The sequence below is a fragment of the Ahaetulla prasina genome, chromosome 6 (assembly GCF_028640845.1).
Source record: "Ahaetulla prasina isolate Xishuangbanna chromosome 6, ASM2864084v1, whole genome shotgun sequence".
Classification (NCBI taxonomy): Eukaryota; Metazoa; Chordata; class Lepidosauria; order Squamata; family Colubridae; genus Ahaetulla; species Ahaetulla prasina.
In genome coordinates this window covers 32,180,844-32,201,093 of record NC_080544.1, presented here as the reverse complement: position 1 = coordinate 32,201,093, position 20,250 = coordinate 32,180,844, and the positions used below count along the sequence as shown (strand labels likewise).

The 20,250-nt window shown below is 41.8% G+C and overlaps 1 protein-coding gene across 1 annotated transcript; it reads left to right on the top strand.

Annotated features, from left to right (window-relative positions):
- Nucleotides 1-17,853: 17,853 nt before the first annotated feature.
- CH25H (cholesterol 25-hydroxylase) lies at nucleotides 17,854-19,317 on the top strand. Its single transcript, XM_058187074.1, has one exon. It carries the CDS (start codon nucleotides 17,978-17,980, stop codon nucleotides 18,833-18,835), a length of 858 nt encoding a protein of 285 aa, XP_058043057.1. The 5' UTR covers nucleotides 17,854-17,977; the 3' UTR covers nucleotides 18,836-19,317.
- Nucleotides 19,318-20,250: the final 933 nt, after the last annotated feature.

Here is a 20,250-nt window from a genome sequence, read left to right as displayed (position 1 = left end):
AAGTATAAAAGCCAACCGGGTGACTTTGGCTCAGTCTCTTTCTGGCCATGACATCAGGCTCAGGTGACAAGGTAGTCAGTCAACTTCTGTCCAACTAATGGATCAAATTTGGCTGATCTGGGGGAAAAAACACTTGGGGAAAAACGCTACGAAGAAAAAAATAATAGAAAAAATAAAGAGGAACAAAGATCTGTAGGTCAAAGTTTGATATGTTGGCTGTAAATCGCTTAGAGATTGCTATAAGTACTATGAAGGAGTATATAGGTCTAAGTGCTATTGCTATTGACTCTGGGTGATTGTACCCATCCTGTTTCTTTGCCAGTAGTATGGAAGTGATTTATTCTTTCCTTTTATTGGAATATTTTCCGGTTTCCCAATTGAATAGAGAGCCATGGAATTTCCAAGTAGATGATTGCTCATCTGAATAGAGATAGCAACATAGTGATAGAATAGAATAGAATAGAATAGAATAGAATAGAATAGAATAGAATAGAATAGAATAGAATAGAATAGAATAGAATAGAATAGAATAGAATTTTATTGGCCAAGTGTGATTGGACACTCAAGGAATTTGTCTTGGTGCATATGCTCTCAGTGTACATAAAAGAAAAGATACGTTCATCAAGGTACAACAAAATGACAGTTTCATTTCTGAGCTGAGCCAAGACCAGCTAGGCCCTGCCATCTGTTGAGGTAGATTTTTGAATAAGAAAGACCTGATGAATAGAATAGAATAGAATTTTTTATTGGCCAAGTGTGATTGGACACAAGGAATTTGTCTTGGTGCATATGCTCTCAGTGTACATAAAAGAAAAGATACCTTCATGTGTTTTTGTCTCATAACAGATCATAAATCCATTTTTTTTGGAAAGGATGAATGGTCCATGGTCCTGATCATGTAAATAAAGCAGAGAGAGACAAGACATATTACCTAAATAATACTTCCAAGATGGTAGATGGCGAGAAAAAGAGAGTGCTCATAGAAGTATAATTATGGCTGTGGGAATATATAAAGCTAGGTTAAAAATGCTAAGTACACCATGGGGGATATTCAGCATGGCAAAAGTTCCTTCAAATTTATGACCAAGATTTTGATGTGTGCTTAGAAATGATATAAGATTAATGACATATATGGCATCCTCAAGATATTCTAAACTAGTATTTAAAACCAAAATAGCTCAAGATATTTTAGACAAACAGAATTCCCCAGCAGAGCTGGCTGGGGAATTCTGAAAGCTGATATCCACACATCGTAAAGTTGCCAAGTTTTGAGAAATACTGTTTTAGACTTTCAACTGCCAACATTCTGGGTGGAAATGTTGAGTGGCAGTAAATGGGGAAGGTTAGTGAAAATTCTTGCTATTTAATTTAACAGACCACATACACTAGCAACATACCCAACAGGCTCTACAAAGAATTAATTCCAATTTTAACAGTTGTGGCTAATTTAGGTTATGTCCACACTAGAATTTGGAGAAACATTGTTCATGATCATAACTAAGAAGTGAATTAAGAATTTAGATAAATGTTACACTTGTTGGGTAGGCAGATGTTCTTAGAGTTAGCATTTTCTTACAGCGGCATATTTGACACAAATATGACTATAATCTCTGGTTTTTAGCCTGGGTGTTAAAGCAAGACAAGCCAATTAAATCAAGTTCTCTCACATACACACGTCACCCATATACTCCCATACTGATTAGATTTTCACAGATGTACACAAGATTTCACAAATTCACATACCCTGGTTAGTTCCTTGGTGAGAAATTGTGCTTGCGCAGGTATATACAGAGAATAAGAAAGTGAACACATTATGGCAGTTTATCCCAAACGTGGTTATATTACCCAAAATGGGTTAAAAGTAGTTCTTAGGGTAACACAGAACAAATCCATTACCCAATCATAAAAGGGCCTTTTAAATTGAATTAAAGTGTTTTTTACCTACCGGTACATCAGGTATAAAGGACTTTCCAATAAGCAATTTTGGGTGATGAAAGAAGAAGTTTGAGAAACACTCCATTATGGTTTCCCTGATCTTAGACTTAGAATATTTTATTGCCACTTTGAATGTATACTAATTGGCATACATTAAAATGAAATTACATTGCATACAGCTCTCAAAGGGTCTCCACCTCTAATATAAACATAAACATGACAAGATAAATTAATAAATACAAAATTATGCGTATACCCACATATATGACACAGAGAAACAACAGAGTCTAGTTTGGATATAGCCCTGCTAGAAATACTTCAAAACTTCCTCCCAGATGGGAGCAACAGAGACAGACCGTGAAGTGGGTGTGTGGGGTCTCTAACAATGCTTTGAGCTCTAAGCACATAGCCCTTATAAGCAGCATCCTGAACGACATACTTGTTTTCTCAAGCTTTGGGCACAATGCTAAAGAAGCATTTGACTGCAATTAGCCTCCATTTTATTTTCTCTAGGGCCCAAAGGCATTCTTGCTGCTGGAAGTTGGTGGCTTGTTTAACACCATGCCACATTCCTGTTTAAAATACTGTTATGACATAAAATCGGTGGATTGACAGAACATGGCAGGTGCCCAGGGAGGTGTCTACCAGCAATCTGTTTCTTGCCCCATTCCATGATACAGAAGAAAATCCAGATCTAAGGATGAGATGGTACAAGATGGCTTTAATCCACTGGTCATCTTTTTTCCCCATTCCATTCCATTCTGTTCCTTGAGTTATGACTGTAATGGAGTCTGCCCATCACAGTTGTAACTCGTGGTGGTCAGAAAGCAGATTGGACACATGACTGACCCAATTTTATGACCTTTTTTTTGCAGTGGTCATTAAGCAAAAAGGACATCCGTGAAGCAATTGCCACGGTCATTAAGTGAACGCTGTGGTTGCTAAGCGAACCCATGGTTTGCTATGGGCAGGCTTTGCTGAAAACTGGAAGTAAATATCAGGTTTTGGCAAAAACATTGTAAAACGCCATCATGTGAGCACAGAATGCTGCAAATGGCTACAAATGCAGTCTGATTGCCAAGAGCCCAAAGTGTGGTCACATGATGGGGAGGGTCAACCTTCAGATCTTCAAATCCAGGTCATAAGCACCCACCCACACACACCAGGTAGGTCCATTGGAACTTCAAATGGTTGCTGAGCAACCTGTCCTACGTCGAGGGCTGCCTTTATATAAGAAAGGATATTTGCGTGTTCAGAGAATGCAGCACAGATGGGTATTTCCTATTAGCTGCAATTTTTTTTTTGTCACAACAATATACACAAGCATCAACATAAATCAGCAACATATCATATAAACATATATATGAGCAAAAGTATGTAATAATTGTATTAATTTGATATAATGAAAGGAAACATTAGGACAGGAACGGTAGGCACTTTTGTGCTCTTATGCACACCCCTTACAGACCTCTTAGGGATGGGGTGAGGTCAAGGGTAGACAGTTTTTGGTTAAAGCTTTTGGGAGTTTGAGAACAGACCACAGTCAGGCAGTGTGTTCCAAGCGTTAACAACTCTGTTACAAAAATCATATTTTCTACAATCAAGATTGAAGCGGTTAACATTAAGTTTGAATCTATTGTTTGCTCTTGTATTATTGCGATTGAAGCTGAAGTAGTCTTTAACAAGAAGGACATTGCAATAGATGATTCTGTGTGTTAAACACAGGTTTTGTTGGAGTCGGCGGAGTTCTAAATTTTCTAATCCCAGGATTTCAAGTCTGGTGGTGTAAGGTATTTTGTTGTTTTCAGAGGAGCGGAGAACTCTTCTTGTAAAATATTTCTGGACACGTTCAATTGTATTAATGTCAGAGATGTGGTGTGGGTTCCAGACAGGTGAACTGTATTCAAGAATAGGTCTAGCAAATGTTTTGTATGCTCTGGTTAGTAGTGTAGAGTTTTTGGAAAAGAAGCTGCGTAAAATTAGGCTCCTACATATTTTATTTAAAATTAAATAAAATATTTTATTTAAAATTCCCACATTGCAATCCTTGCACGCTATTGCTTCCTGACAGCCACTATTTTACTGTGTTAAAACAAACAAACAAAAATCAAAGAGAAACTTTAAATCCCCCTCGTGAAAAAGAAGTTGAAATTGGGGCAATTAAAACTGATCAGTTAGAGCAGGAATGACAATATAATGTTCACTGGTACCCACCCGGCTGTGATTACAGTGCTAGACAATGCTCTCTGCTGAGTTGGAAGGAATACAGTACAAAGGTAAAGGGAGGTGTCAGGAAACGGTGGGCACTAGACGGGTGAGAGAGGGAAAAATCTCATCACTCCACCTCATGTGACTTTGGATAAGTGGTTCTCTTGCTTTTGACCAAGCGTCATTTGTCAAGCTCCACCTCCCTAGGAATCATTTTCTGTGTCATGGATTCAGCCTGAAGAAAGAGCAGAATGTGGAGGAGAAGATTCATCTTTACTGCAATGATCATTGGGTGCCTGCTTCCCAAGAAAGAGGGACCACGAACAATGGGGAAAAAATAAAGATTTTTTTATAGATATGGAAGGCTGCAATGTGGGAAACCCTAGCGATCCAATTTGCTGGCCAGTTTGAAGACGCTGGGCAGATCCTTGTCAACGTACCAGGGGTTAGTTCTATTTTTAGGCAAAATGAATCTTTCAGGGGGCAGCAGGGGAAGTTCACAGTGAAAGAGATGGAGTGTGGAGTTCATCAGCTGATGGAAGGTCAGAGTTTCACTGGATTGCAACCTCCTTTTTAAATGTTGCCTTGCGCTGTGCTGTGAGCTGAAGAGAAGGCTTCTATTTTTTGGGGGGGTTAGATGGAATTGCAGCCATGCTCTGTCTGGAACAGAGGGCAGTTATGACCTGATAGAAGCAGGAAAAAGACATGAACTGGATTTGACCCTGATCATATCCAAAAGAGGAAAGGGCACAGTCTCTAAGTCCATTTTCTCCACCACGCTGGTCCAAAATTCCCTAGTGCAGGAGTCACTAAGGATCTGCAACCTGAAATACTCAAAAGAGCCATTTGGACCTGTTTCCCACAGAAAAAAAACCACTGGGAGCCACAAAACCTGGGTGAGCATGGTCAACTCGATGTCACTCACTTCCACCAGTCACATGACCCCCCTAGCCACGCCTACCTAGCCAGTCATTAGGGCAGAGAACCGTTAAAAAAACACCAGGAACCAGAAAACCCTTTTGACATCTCTCTCTCTCCCCTCCCTCCCCCCCTCTCTCTGTCTCTCTTTATGTCTCCCACTTTCTCCCCCACTTTCTCTTTGTATCTCTCTTCTCTTTGCCCTGATGCTTCTCCATCCCCCACCACTGCCCTTACCTTCTCAGGCCAGGCGAGGAATGACTGAGAGGGGAGGTCTAGGTGCGGGGCCAGACAGTGGTGGGATCACCTGACAGGGAGCCACAGCAGAGGGCCCAAAGAGCCTCATGCGGCTCCGGAGCCGCAGGTTGCTGATCCCTGCCCTAGTGTACCACATGGGAATTGTCGTGTCCCACTCCTCCGCTGATGGCTGGGTCAGGGAAATCCGAATCAGGCGTGCCTCTGCAGCTCTGCCAAAGTCCTAGCAAAGTCCTCAGGGCAGGCAGGAGACCAGAAAGTGACTTCAACAAGATATGTTTAGACTTTGCCTGACTCAGAGAATGCCAGAAAGCAGGTCCTTTATATAGGCCATGGGGTGTGGCTCCATGACTCAGCACTTATCCAGGCCTGCCCCTCCCTTCCTTCTGTTGCCTCCATCTATCAAGTCTTCTGACGCGAGGGTCACTCCAGTCTGCAGCTGTTGGCAATTGACCTCCCTCAGGCTCACATGCTGTGGAGGAGGGGGAGGGGTCTAGTTGCTCCGTTTGCCTGGGCATGGAGCCAGAGCTGGGGGCTGGAGATACTTCCTCCTCTTCAGCCTGTCTGGGCATGGAGCCAGGGCTGGGGCCGGGAGGCATACTAGGACATTCCTCCGTGTTCGGAAGCAGATAAGAAGGCCCCGGCTGTGGTGAGATCGGACGAGACACAACAGGAATATGCTTTTTTAAAAGTATTCCATATTCCAGCCTGCTGATCTGATTCTTTGTAATGCTATTTTTTAAAACATGCTTTTCATGATTTTATCCTTTCATATTGGTGACTTTTAATTGTTTCTTACTAGCCGGGGGTGGATATATAGTGCTTATTACTATGGGGTCAGTGGGAGAGTAGGAAAAAAACCAGACTATTGCAACACATCCTGTCCCCCCAAAAATTAATGATGGTGAACAAAGGAAAATTGCAATGTGCAATAGTGTGTTCATTTGCAATACTGTATGTAAAAAAGGATCTGAAGTGGTAGCAAGAAAAAAAAAGGGTACATTTCTGAGAATGTATTTTGCATTATTTTTCCACAAAGTAATGTAGATTACCGAACTGCAATCAAATAAAACAATACAGATCTTTCTGGTTTTTAATTCTAATTAGCTGTGCTGTGCTGCCACCTTCCTTATTTTGGGTGAAATTCAAGAACAGTTTGATTAAATTATAGTCAAATATTTATTTTGTCACAAGAGGGTGCTGCAGTACATGACCAGAGCATTTTATACTTCCTTTTTTTTTTTTAGTTTTGAAAATCCTCATCCTTTTTTTTTTTTTTTTTTTTTTTATAAAAAGTTTTTATTGGTCAAAAAAGATTTATGCAAATACATATCAGGTATGGTAAATTTTCATTTTTCTTATACATGATAAGAATTTTACTCAAAATTTTAAACACATACAACAGCCATATGGCAAGCAGGTGAAACGAAGTAGCTAAGTTTCAATCTTACATACACAATGAGGAAGGGTCAAGAATAATCAGAATATCATACGAAAGAGAATAAGGAAAACCAACACAATACCAAATATCTTTATCACTTCCTAGTTTTGGATCTCAGAACTCTGGGTTCAGCCTGACCCAACTCCAGGGCCGCAACAGCGGCAGCCGCCTCCGCCCCATGGTCTATAACCTCCCCTTCTTCAATTTCTGGGTCATCTAAATCCAGGAGGGCTTTGTGTTCCTCCACGAGGCCGCAGCCTCCGCAATTGTACTAATTTTTTCGTAATGCCCTCCCGGAAAATCATCAATCCCTCTGGCATCAGCCATCTGAAGCCCACTCCTTCTGGTACAATTTGCTTGATAAAAGTAATATTTCTTTCTCATTTCACGACCTGTCTGGGAATCTGCCTCAGAATGGCTATCTCCCTGCCCCTATAAGTCAGTGCCCCACTCCTATGTTTTCTAAGAATTTCATCTCGCCTCTTTTCACAAATTTGACATGAACCTCTCTAGGAACTGCATGCGTGCGTGCATATTGTGAATTAACTCTATAAACTCGATCCACATCCCAATTCATAAAATCAACACCTCTCCCAACAAATTCTCCCAACAGCTTAGTCACAACATCTCTCAAGTCTTCTTGGTCCACTTCTTCCAAATTTTGAAACCTAAGGAAATAAGACATTTTATCCATCTGTAGTCCAAGCACAGCATTGCTTGTCGCCTCCCTCTTTCTGCAGTGCCCGCATCTCACCCTCCAGACGTTCCACTTTCTGCTTATTTTCTGCTGAGACTTGTTGAGTATGCTTTAAATGCTTTTGGATAGTCACAATTTCTGCTCTTATTTCATCCAGTTTCTTGTCCATATTAGATAACTTTTCCAGAATTCTCCATTTCTCCAGCAGTTGGTCTCTGACCTTTGCCATTTAAAAAAAAAATTTTCAAAATCCTCAGGCAAGCACAGTATCCTTATAATTTCCTCCGGATCCACCAGGGGCACTCACAGGAGCAACGAGTCCAGAGTACAGTTAATCAACCAGGAAGTCAAGGAAGTGATGTCATCAAAATTCTCATAGTGAAGGCGGAAGCTGGGCGCCACCATTGTTCCCCAGAGGAGGGGGGCCTCAAACCTCCCTCCTAAATTTCTCCATCACCTCTTCTCCAGAGCTCCACAAAACCGGTAATCTTATTATTTTAAGTTCTCCTCTCTCCAAAGTGATTCGTACTCCTTCCAGTCGCAGGGGAGAACCCCCCCGCACTCCGGAGTACTCCACTCACGTTTGCCGATATTCCCTTCCCTTCCTCATTCCTCAATTCTTCTCCGTTCCCTGTTCACCACCAGGCTGCTGCAATTATAAATCCAAAGCCCCGGTGTCACCGGGCACAGCGGCCCAGGCGACGACCAAAGTAATGGCCGCGGCCTGGGGCCTCCGCACCCCGCCGAGCCTAGGACGCGCCAGCATCGGTCCCCCCAGTCCTGTATATCGGCTGGGAGACCCCTGGCGAGCCGTCCGTACGGCAGGTGTCCTTTTCGGAACACCTGGCCCCTAAGGGCCTCGGCGGCGGCCGGATTCGGACACTGGAGGCAGGAGAAGCCTTCCAGACGTCCGTTGCCACCGGACACCGGAAGTCGTCTCCCGAAAATCCTCATCCTTAAAAACAGTTTTCACCCCAATTCATCAGAGTTCTAGATACTACAAACAGAGTGGATTCCTGCCTGCCTGCCTAGACACTATTTTTCTTTTTAAAGACGTGATTTTTCAATGGTCATCCTTGATCAGATGAGGCTAATTATATTTTTGCCCATTTGGAGGGATAAGATTGGAAGAGAAATGTAAAAAAGGGCTAATAGGCCAACATTTCCAACCCATTTCTGTAGGGTGAGATTTTGGGAAAAGTTTAAGGGTGAAATTAAAATGTTCAAAGGACTCATTTTTCCTATAAAATTCCTAAATATCAGATGGGTAAGTTTATACAATTTATAGCAGGGGTGTCAAACTCGCAGCCCGTGGGCCGGATGCATCATGCGCTGGCCACACCTATCTCCGTTTTAGCAAAGGGGAAAAAGTTGCGATACATCAACTGATGAGAAAGTGACGCTGCGAGTTTGACACCCCTGGTTTATAGGCTGCATAAAACTCCTGCCAACTGGACCGTAATCTCCATCATATCAAATTATATTGTGTCAATACTGCCTGCATTTCTGGATATGCTTGTCTGAAAAAGCAAACACCTCACAGTCCGGTTTGGGCATTCAGCTGAACTGCTAGTTATTTTAGAACACATTTAAAAATTAAAAGGTTCAAGACTCAGGAGAACTTTTAACATGCCTATACAATCATTGGATTTTTCTACACTTAACCTGTAATCCAATATTCCCTGAAGTGGGCTGGCCTTGATGTCATTGGGTAGTGTGGATCTCTACATTAATATGTAGTGAGAAGACAGAGAGCTCTACATCTGAAGTAAAAGGAAGGTCCTACTGAAGTCTCCATGTGCTTGATGACGATAGTGATCGAAACATGAAAAAGAGACAAATTAAAAAAAACACATTGTGGTAGACCTACCTGTAGGAGAGCCATGGTGGCGCAGTGGTTAGAATGCAGTACTGCAGAACTAACTCACTGCTCACTCCAAGAGTTCGATTCTGATTGGCTCAAGGTTGACTCAGCCTTCCGTCCTTCTGAGGTCCGTAAAATGAGGATCTAGATTGATGGGAGCAATATGCTGACTCGGTAAACCGCTTAGAGAAGGCTGTGAAGCATTGTGATGCGGGATATAAGTGCTATTGCTATTGCTAGGCATTTTTTCCATGGACCTAAATACTTTCCAGTTTAAAATGTGCCTTTGTCATATAAAAGATGTATAAGAACAAAAAGCAAACATCATCACAGAATACACAGGCACTGCCGACAGCTTTGGAAATTTGGAGTGTCTTGCATGGGACCTTCCTGTTCTCATGTATCTAGTCCTAACTAGGTAAGTGGTTGAATGTATAAAGTGAATCGTTTCAGAAGTCACAGTTTTGAACCAATATGGAGGTTCTAGCTGTGAAATTACAAGCTATGCCCATTTCTATGTTGAGGTTTGGACTTTTTCAAGTTGGTGTTCTCTTTATTTATTTATTTATTTATTTATTTATTTATTTATTATTCAAATTTGTATACCGCCCTATCTCCCGAAGGATTCAGGGCGGTTCACAGGCACATAAAACATTATATATACAATTAAAATAACTATTAAAAAACTTATTCTAATGCCAAATTGTTAAAAATATAAATACAAATCTTAAAACCAATTTAAAACCCCTATAAATTTAAAATCTAAGCCAGTCCTGCACAGATGAATAAATGTGTCTTAAGCTCGCGACGGAAGGTTCGGAGGTCCGGAAGTTGACGGAGTCCTGGGGGGAGTTCGTTCCAGAGGGTGGGAGCCCCCACAGAGAAGGCCCTTCCCCTGGGCGTCGCCAGACGACACTGCCTAGCTGACGGCACCCTGAGGAGTCCCTCTCTGTGAGAGCGCACGGGTCGGTGAGAGGTATTTGGTAGCAGTAGGCGGTCCCGTAGATTACCCGGCCCTATGCCATGGAGCGCTTTAAAGGTGGTTACCAACACCTTGAAGCGCACCCGGAAGGCCACAGGTAGCCAGTGCAGTCTGCGCAGGATAGGTATCATACGGGAGCCACGAGGGGCTCCCTCTATAACCCGCGCAGCCGCATTCTGAACTAACTGTAGCCTCCGGATGCCCTTCAAGGGGAGCCCCATGTAGAGAGCATTGCAGTAATCCAGGCGAGACGTCACGAGGGCGTGAGTGACCGTGCATAGGGCATCCTGGTCTAGAAAGGGGCGCAACTGGCGCACCAGGCGAACCTGGTAAAAAGCTCTCCTGGAGACGGCCGTCAAATGATCTTCAAAAGACAGCCGTTCATCCAGGAGGACGCCCAAGTTGCGCACCCTTCCATCGGGGCCAATGACAATTTACACATCCCTTCAGCAGAAGAGTCATACAGTTGGTCTCTAAAAAGTTCTTTAGCCATATGTGAAAAGTTAACCTATAAGTTTTTTATTTGTATTAATATTTCTTGCCAGTCTTCATTTTATTGCAGAGCTGTGTGGAGTTTTCCAGTCGTCTTCCAAATTATAGATCTGGTGACCTTGGTGCAGGGGTGAAATCCAACAGTTCTGACAGGTTCTGGAGAACTGGTAGTGGAGATTTTGAGTAGTTCGAACAAGCAGCAAATACCACCTCTGGCTGGCCCCAGAGTGGAGTGAAGAGGGAATGGGGATTTTGCCTTCCCCTGCCATGCCCACTGAGCCACACCATGCCCACCAAGCCACGCCCACCAACCCACAGAACCAGTAGTAAAAAAAATGGATTTTACCACTGCCTTGGTGCACCCTATACTTTCAGGCCAGACTAACCAAAGATTAGTCCTAAAACATGACTCTTTTTTCTAAATTGGGATTGGAAATGCCATTGATGCAACCATTTTAATAATTGTTCAAAACATGAAATTCTACTGGATGTTCAAATGTAAATTTAATGGAAACACAACAGGGACATGAGGAACTGGAAAGTCATGTTGATATACGATCTCTGGGAAACAGTTATGAGGACTTGAATGGGTCTTTTTTTTCTAGAGTTCTATTTGCACCATTAATAAACCAGAGGCTTCTGTAACATTTATAAGTGGGGCAGAAAAGAAGTAAACCAATCACAGTCTTTGGAGTGTTTGATAAAGTCAACAACCTAAGGACCATGGAAACATGTGGCCTCTAAATTCTTTTTTGCATTACCCAGAATCCTTTCCAACCACAGCTGCTGAAAGCCAATGGCAGCCTTAAAATCAACTTAGTCTCTATAACTGTACAGTCTGTAATTATATCCAATAAGAACAACTGTGGAGTAAATTTTAACTTCTTTTTCAGAATATTCTGCGTAATCCACCATATTTTAATCCAAAATGCTTTGATTTTTTTACAAGTCCACCATATATGAAAATAAGTAGCATCGTCAGTTGATTTTAAATTTAATAACAGCAGCGAGACTTTTGGTTGCACAATACTGGAAGAGAGAAGATTTACCTACGACTGAAGAATGGACACTTAAAGTATCGAATTTAGCAGAAATGGCAAAAATTTCTGCGTATTTGAAAGACCATTCACAAGAAAAATATGTATTGGAGTGGAGAAGTTGGATTGATTATATTCAAAACAAGTATCGGGCTAAAAAGTATCAAATAGTTTATGAATAATGTTAGGACTGGCATATATTAATGTATATGTTTATATGGGAAAGGGCAGTTAAGGGCATGTTGGAAGAGGGTGGATATTAGTTAAGATTTTTGTTGTATTTTAGCTTATGATTGTTGGATGTTATACCCTGCATTTTGTTCTGGGAAGTCTCGGGGGGGCGTTGGGAAGGTTGGAGGGGAGAGGGAGGAGGGTGGGGGGAAGTGGGGGGGAACAAATGTTTTAAAAAATTTTCTTTGTAAAACTTTTTCAATAAAAAAAAAAGAAAACCAATGGCAGCTTTGCAACCATTATTAAATGGGAGAGGCACAAAATTTGTAGCAGGGTTCTAGGGTTAAAGAGAAAAGAACGTTAAATAATTTGTTTTTATTGTTCTTCTCACAGAATGGAGAAAATTAACAAGATATCTGCATTCAGGACAGGCAAGCTAGAATATCTGTTTTAAAAAAAGCATTGGGTTCTGGAAATTTTGGTGTCCTCTGAGCTCTTGCACTAATGATCTTACCTAATTGGCTAATGAAATCTCTGTAAGGCATACAATCAAGCACAAAGAGCACCAAGAACTCCTTGGTTCAATGCTGAATAATAGCCTCTTCAACTGAAAGCAAAATGCCATTTATTGCCCCTTAAGCTTAGTTCACAGAACAACAAGTGCGGATGATCGAAAATTAAAAAATGAAATATTTTCAAGAGAGACATTAGTACTTAGACTTACATACTGCTTTACAGTGCTTTCCAGTCTTCTCTAAGCGGTTTACAGAGTCAGCCTATTACCCCCAACAGTTCGGGTCCTCATTTTATCGATCTCAAAAGGATGAAAGGCTGAGTCAACCTTGAGACTGGTGAGATTTGAACGCCAAATTGCAGGCAGCCAGCAGTCAGAAGAAGTAGCCTGCAGTACTGCACTTTAACCACTGCGCCAGTGGTGGGATTCAAATTTTTTTTACTACTGGTTCTGTGGGCGTGTGTGGCTTGGCAGGTGTGACAGGGGAAGAATACTGTAAAATCTTCATTCCCACCCCACTCCATGGGAAATCCATGGGAAATGTACTGCAAAATCCCCATTTCCTCCTGATCAGCTGGGTGGGACTTGGGAGGCAGAGAGTAGATGGAGGCGGGGCCTGATAGTATTTACCGGTTCTCCAAACTAATCAAAATTTCAGCTACAGTTCTCCAGAACTCGTCAGAACCTGCTGAATACCACCTCTGCACTGTGCCACCGTGGCTTAGATGGAAGAAACTGCCTTGGCAAATTCGAAAGAAAACTTGCTAACACTTTTCAAGTACCCCAGGAGGCAGTGGTGGGATTCAAGTAATTTAACAACTGGTTCTCTGCCCTAATGATTTCTTCCAACAACTAGTTTGCAAAACTGCTCAGAAAGTTAACAACCGGTTCTCCCGAAGTGGTGCGAACTGGCTGAATCCCACCACTGCCAGGAGGGCTACATAGAATTGCCTGTCCCGTTTACTACAAAAGTTAGTTCATGAAATCATAACATTAAATGATAGGAAGGCAGCTTCAGATGTTAAGGAAATAATCTTGTCATTGGACAAGGCTGGGCAATCCACCAATCAAGGAACAGCTTTAATTGGGATGCTTGCACTAAGCAGAACTGTGTGGACTTGATGGTCCTTTCCATATCTATGATTGTTGAATTCCAACAGCAAGAATTAAAATCTGAGTCTTGCATCTATATCTGTAGCCAGTAGATGGAGCAAATAGCTATTTTTTTTGTCTCCACTGGCGTGAACAGTGTGATTTCCTGCATCTAGTAATTTACTTATCTTTTAACATGTACCTGTAGCTGTGGAGTATGGCAACAGATTAATTTTGTCAGAATTTATGCCATTGAGTCATTGATAAGTGTAAAAAAAATTATGGAGAAGCTGAAATTAGAAGTCAAATCTTTAAAATCAGTGGGCAGAGTGATATTTGTTTGATATTGCTGTTGTGCATTTCTTTTTCCAAAGAACTTTTACATTTCTGGATAGAGAAAATATTAAGTGTTGGGGTGGTTTTTTATGTACTTGATGATAACGATCGCTCAAGTTGGTGTTGATTCCTGGCAATTGCTTGGACAAGTCCCTGAAATTTCTTGGAAGATTTCATGTCAAGAAGTGTTTGCCATTGCCTGCTTCTTACTGCTGGGAGAGAGTGACTGGCCCAAGGTCACCTAGTTGGCTTCATGTCTAAGGCAGGACTAGAACTGATGGTCACCCAGCCTGACGCCTTAACCACTATACCATTCTGGCTCTCTTATATTTCCTTCCTTCCTTCCTTCCTTCCTTCCTTCCTTCCTTCCTTCCTTCCTTCCTTCCTTCCTTCCTTCCTTCCTTCCTTCCTATAATAAAGGGAAGAGGAAAAATGCCCTGCCACAAATATAAAATATAGCACATGCAATTAATTTTCATATCTACAAGGATTCTTCCTCCTATCCCAGGCCAAAACATTCTACTGGTTTGTCCTTTGCTATCTTGTCTTCTCTAGGCCAAGCAGAAGAGCAATTTTGATGCTTCTTGAGGGTGACTGTTTTGCCTTATGAAGATCAGGCATGGGTGAAATGTTGGTTGCTTCCAGAATTGGACCATCCCTCTTCAAGTGGCCCCCAAGAGGGTTGCTGGCCAGCTCAAGGAAGCAGAGCTTTTGGCTGTTCTTGTGGTTGTGCAACATCATGTTGTGAAGTTGAGTGACAAACCTAACGTGAAGGACTTGGAAGATAGATTGCCAAACCAATGTAACCGTGTCTCATCAGGATATTCAATTATTTCCTGTGACTTGAACAAAATTGCATGCCTCCTCAAGTCACATTGGACATGTTAATCAGTTCCTGGATGATAAATGCACTTCTAACATTACCTAAGAACAACTTTAAAGGCTAGGTTTAATTAAGTAATTATTACTGCGCGTCCCTTTTTTGTATCATTTTCCTTCGATCTTGCAGTTTCGAAACCCACCCTCTCGCCCACATCTGGTATTTATATATGCTTGCATGTAATATTTTATGAACTGGAAACGAGTCCACAGATTATTGAGTCATAATAAAAGTGCTAAGGGCTTAATGTTCCAGAATAGATAATAATCAGCCAAGAAAGGATTAATAATCCCCATGCAGAGATTGATAGATAAAGAGACAGAATAATAGTTCTGTTATTCTGTTAGACCAGGGGTGTCAAACTCGATTTCATTGAGGACTGTATCAGGGTTGTGTTTGACCTGGGGGGCGCATGAGGGTTTGGCCTGCTCTACGTCACTCATTTTGGGGGCGCTTGTGACAGCCTGAGCGCTCTGCCAGCACTTGGTGCGTGTGGCATGGCTTGGTGGGAGGGCTTGGTGGGCGTGGCAGGGGAAGGATACTGTAAAATCTCCACTCCCTCCCCACTCCAGGGGAAGGTTACTGCAAAATCCCCATTTCCTCCTGATCAGCTGGGACTTGGGAGGCAAAGAATAGATGGGGGCAGGGCCAGTCAGAATTTTTACTACCGGTTCTCCGAACTACTCAAAATTTCCGCTACCAGTTTTCCAGAACTGGTCAGAACCTGCTGAAACCCACCTCTGCCCTGTGTTAGACAGACAGATATTTACATGGCTAAGTATTGAAACAATATTAGGGATGTTAAATGAATGTTATTTGCCCCCTGAAAATAAAAATGGCATTTTTCTGAAATTATGTAGGGCACATATTTTAGGGAGAGAACAATGTGAGCCTTAAGGATCTCTTCATTCTCAGAAGGATCTTGAGAATGAAACCAACATGGCATGGAGACTGCCTGAAGTGCTAGCAGTGGCATCTTCTCTTTCAAGATGACCAGGAAAGCTTCAGCTTTAATGTTCAGAATGAGACATCTGAATTGGGGGTATTCACTGTTCTGTTCTGCTCTTATTCTGTTGAATAAGATATATATGATAGCAGTGTTCCAATATCTCAGGGGCTGCCACAAAGAAGAGAGAGTCAAGCTACTCTCCAAAGCAACCTGAAAGCAGGACAAGAAGCAATGGGTGGAAACTAATCAAGGAGAGAAGCAACTTAGAACTAAAGATAAATTTCCTGACAGTTAGAACAATCAATCAGTGGAACAACTTGCCTCCAGAAGTTGTGAATGCTCCAACACTGGAAGTTTTTAAAAAGAGATTGGATGACCATTTGTCTGAAGTGGTGTAGGGTTTCCTGCCTAAGCAGGGGGTTGGACTAGAAGACCTCCAAGGTCCCTTCCAACTCTGTTATTCTATTCTATTGTTTTCCAGAATAAGTTGTCCCAATGTCTCATTGTGATGAATCCTAAGGACTCAACAGTGGAGAAGAACTTCATTGCAATCTGCTTTTCTCCGCACTTCAGCCACAAGGTTTGTTGCTGTCCTCATGGAAAGTAATGTGAGTTACTTTCAAGATACTAACTGCTCTCAGTTCCGAGTGCCTATATCACCACCACCACTGACAACCAACCTCAAACCAACCTCTGCTACTAAAAAATACAAAACAAAAACCCTGTTTCTTTTACTTTCAGAGTGGAAACCTCATGGATTTTTAAAAAGTTTTTCCATAGGAATGTTGCCCTTTGAATGTTCCTAGATAAGAAACTGGAAAAAAATAAATAAAAAGATGTGGTTTTCAGAGCATGGAAAGTACTGCAATCAAATAATGATTGATGGGGACATGTGGGAGTTCTACCAGCTTTCCACTGTGATCAACTTGTCCTTCCATGAAATCAATATCCTCAGGCCCAAACAATAACAAATCACATGAAACCATATCAGTGAGATGTCTGGCCCCATTGCAACCCCAACCAAAATGACAATTCTCTCTTGAGGAACGGGACAGTCTTGTATTCTACATTCTAACACATGCACCTTCATCTTCTGATAGAGCAGGGGTCTCCTACCTTGGCAACTTTAAGACTTGTGGACTTCAACTCCCAGAATCCCTCAGCCAGCAAAGCTGGCTGAGGAATTCTGGGAGTTGAAGTCCACAAGTCTTAAAGTTGCCAAGGTTGGAGATGTCTGTGGTGGAGGATGGAAAATATTGGTTAGCCTTAGTCTGACTTCAGCCTGCCTCAGGGTGCTCTGATGACAAGATAGACGCTCCAATGTGAGCACATACCCTGCCAAATCATTGATAACTCATACTGTGGTAACCCAGATGAACTGATGAACCTTGAAAGCCACCTGAAATTCAAGGTCGGAATGATAACCCCACTCCATCTCCCGGTTGTTAGCTTTGCAATACTCTCATCCATTTTATATAATAACAAAAACATAGACTGGCGTCCTATCTAATCTGTAAGAATTTTCTAGTGAATCTTTCCACACACACACACACGTGTCATGCTTTCAAAACTTCTGAAATGACACATTACAAGATGGGAATTAAAGCATGATCTCCATCGTCGTCAAACCCGGCCACTTATTAAATTGACAGTTGAAAAGTGCCTATAAATTTGTTTTGGCTCTGCTTCCAGAATGTCAACACTTTCTGCTTTAAATGGCTTTGCCTTCTCAGCCTGTAATCCTCCTCGGAAACCAAAGCAGAAGCATTGGGACGGTATTCTTTAAAAAAAAGAAAAGAAAAAGAAAATACACATAATTCTCATAAAGCTAGATTGTGATCTTCGCTCCCCATTTCTCTTCTGGACGAAATGCCATTAACGTAACTCTTTCCAGTGCCCTTCCTATGCCATCCTTTCTCTGCCTGCTTTCCAGCTCCGAAATCCAATCTGTTGTAACAAAAAAAAAATGTCAGGGCGAAGGACAGCTCATCCAAGGATAAACATTTGGAAGAAGAGAAGGGAAATTCCTCACCCCCGTCCCTCCCGATATGTTTTCTTCAAGAGGAAAAAGGAACTGAACTGATTACTTGCGGGAAGTTTTCTTTTTCGCTACGTCATCCAGGGGAGCCAGAATAAAAAGAGCTGCGGGCATAAGAACAGCTCCAGTATACAAACAGCACAAGCGGCAGCGACTGCTCCGGCTGCAATGGAAATCAGCACACACAACAACGGAAGCACGCTGCTTTTTTGCAACCAGCCAAATGACTTGCCAAACGTGCCGGCTCTCCAGCCTTTCTGGGACTTTGTCCGAAGACGGGAGGACTTGATCAACTCTCCCTTCTTCCCGGCGCTGTTCAACTTTGCAATCTATACCGCTTTTTGCTTGCCTTTCATCGCGCTGGATTTGTTAAGCCCTTGGATCTCCGTCCTGAGGAAGTACAAAATCCAACCGCAGACCTCGCCTACACCGCAGATGGTGGCTCTTTGCCTGGCCCAGAGCATCTATCACCACATCGTGTGCATCTTCCCGGTGACGGTTGCGCATTGGTACTGGAGACCCGTGAGCCTGCCGAGCATCGCTCCCGAGGTACCAGCGCTTCTCCTGCAGGTGGCTGCTTGCCTGCTGCTGTTCGACTTCTTGTCCTTTTTGTGGCATTTGCTCCACCACAAGGTACCATGGCTCTACAAAAATTTCCACAAGATCCACCACAAACATGTCTCTACTTTTGCTCTGACCACACAGTATGCCAGCGTTTGGGAGCTGCTCTGGCTGGGTTTCTTTGCTGTCGTTGGTCCAATGCTGTTGAGGTGTCATCCCTTGACGGAAATGACATTCTTTGTGGCCAACATCTGGTTGTCTGTAGAAGATCATTCTGGCTATGACCTGCCTTGGTCAACGCACAGACTGGTGCCTTTTGGCCTGTATGGAGGAGCTCCTCACCATGATCTCCACCACCTGAAGTTCAAGTTCAACTACGCGCCTTACTTTACGCACTGGGACCGGTTATTTGGAACTCTTAGTCATGCTGTGAAGCCAAGCAAAGTCAAGGTCAACCAAGATTAAATTTTATCCTCATCTTTCACCTTATCCTTCCCGGAGTCAGTATTTGGAAACTTTGATGTGAAAACAAAGGGAGAAAATTTGCACTGAACTTATTTATGCAAATATATTTATTAGATGTTAATATTTATACTTTGGGATTTGATTGTAATGACACAAACGGTGTGAAAGAGAGAAAAACAGTGGGGTTTTTTTGGGGGGTGGGGATATCTGTGCTTTTATAAAGCTGCTAAGAAAAATATATATATGTTTGCTGGCTGAAGATACATATTTATATAATTATGTATTACATATATAATATATATTACATATATAATTCCTATGGAATTTGTCTCATCTTCACATTGAGGAGAAAAGGCATAAAATTGTAAAAAAAATGTTTTATAAACATTTGTGTTCATTTGCTAACCTGAAAAAAGCACTGATCTTTGTCCTGTGAAATTTAAGTTATTTATATATTACTTTTATATGAGTGAAATAAACCAGAATTTTATATTATTCTATTTCTGTTGTGCCATGCACTTTGTGAAAACACTAGAATGGCTTAAAATAGGTGATCGGTCTGATAATTGGCTAAGAACAGGGTGCCATTCGTGTATGTGTGTGAGTTTATGGGGGGTGGGTAAAAAACCTTTTGCAGATAAAGAACTACAATATTGGAGAAGGAAAAAACTTGAGTCTTTGCATTTTGGGATTTCTATTTTGCATTTTTTTTTCTGTTCAGGAAAGCAGGAGCAAGAATTATAGTATCCCTTCTGCTGCTTCTGACAGTCTATCCCTCTAGAATTCTTATCACCTGGTTTTGCAATAGTTCCCCTCTTTTATTTTAGACATAATGCTTTCAATAATGCTTCACAAAAGTGCCAAATATATTTCTAGAGCAAAATATGGATAGTGTTTTCTGGGATGGGGTTAGATGGAGGATAAGAGCCCTAAATCCTTTTTCCTAAGCATTTGTGTCTACATAATGATGTGTTACCACAAGTACACAGGTAGTCCTTGACTTACAACAGTTCATTTAATGACCATCCAAAGTTACAATGGCAGAAAAAAAAGTAACTTATGATCTTTTTCACACTTACGACCATTGCAGCATCCCCACAGTCACATGATCAAAATTAAGATGCTCGGCAACTGACTCGTATTTATGACGGTTGCAGTGTCCCCGGGTCATGTGATCCCCTTTTATGATCTTTTGACAAGCAAAGGCAATGGGGAAGCCCGATTCACTTAACAACCATCTTACTAACTTAAGTACTGCAATGATTCGCTTAACAACTGTGGCAAGAATGGTCTTAAAATAGGGCAAAACTCACTTAGCAAATGTTTCATTTAGCAACATACATTTTGGGCTCAATTATAGTCATAACTCAAGGACTATCTGGATATACAGTACAACCATCCCAAAGTTTTCTCAG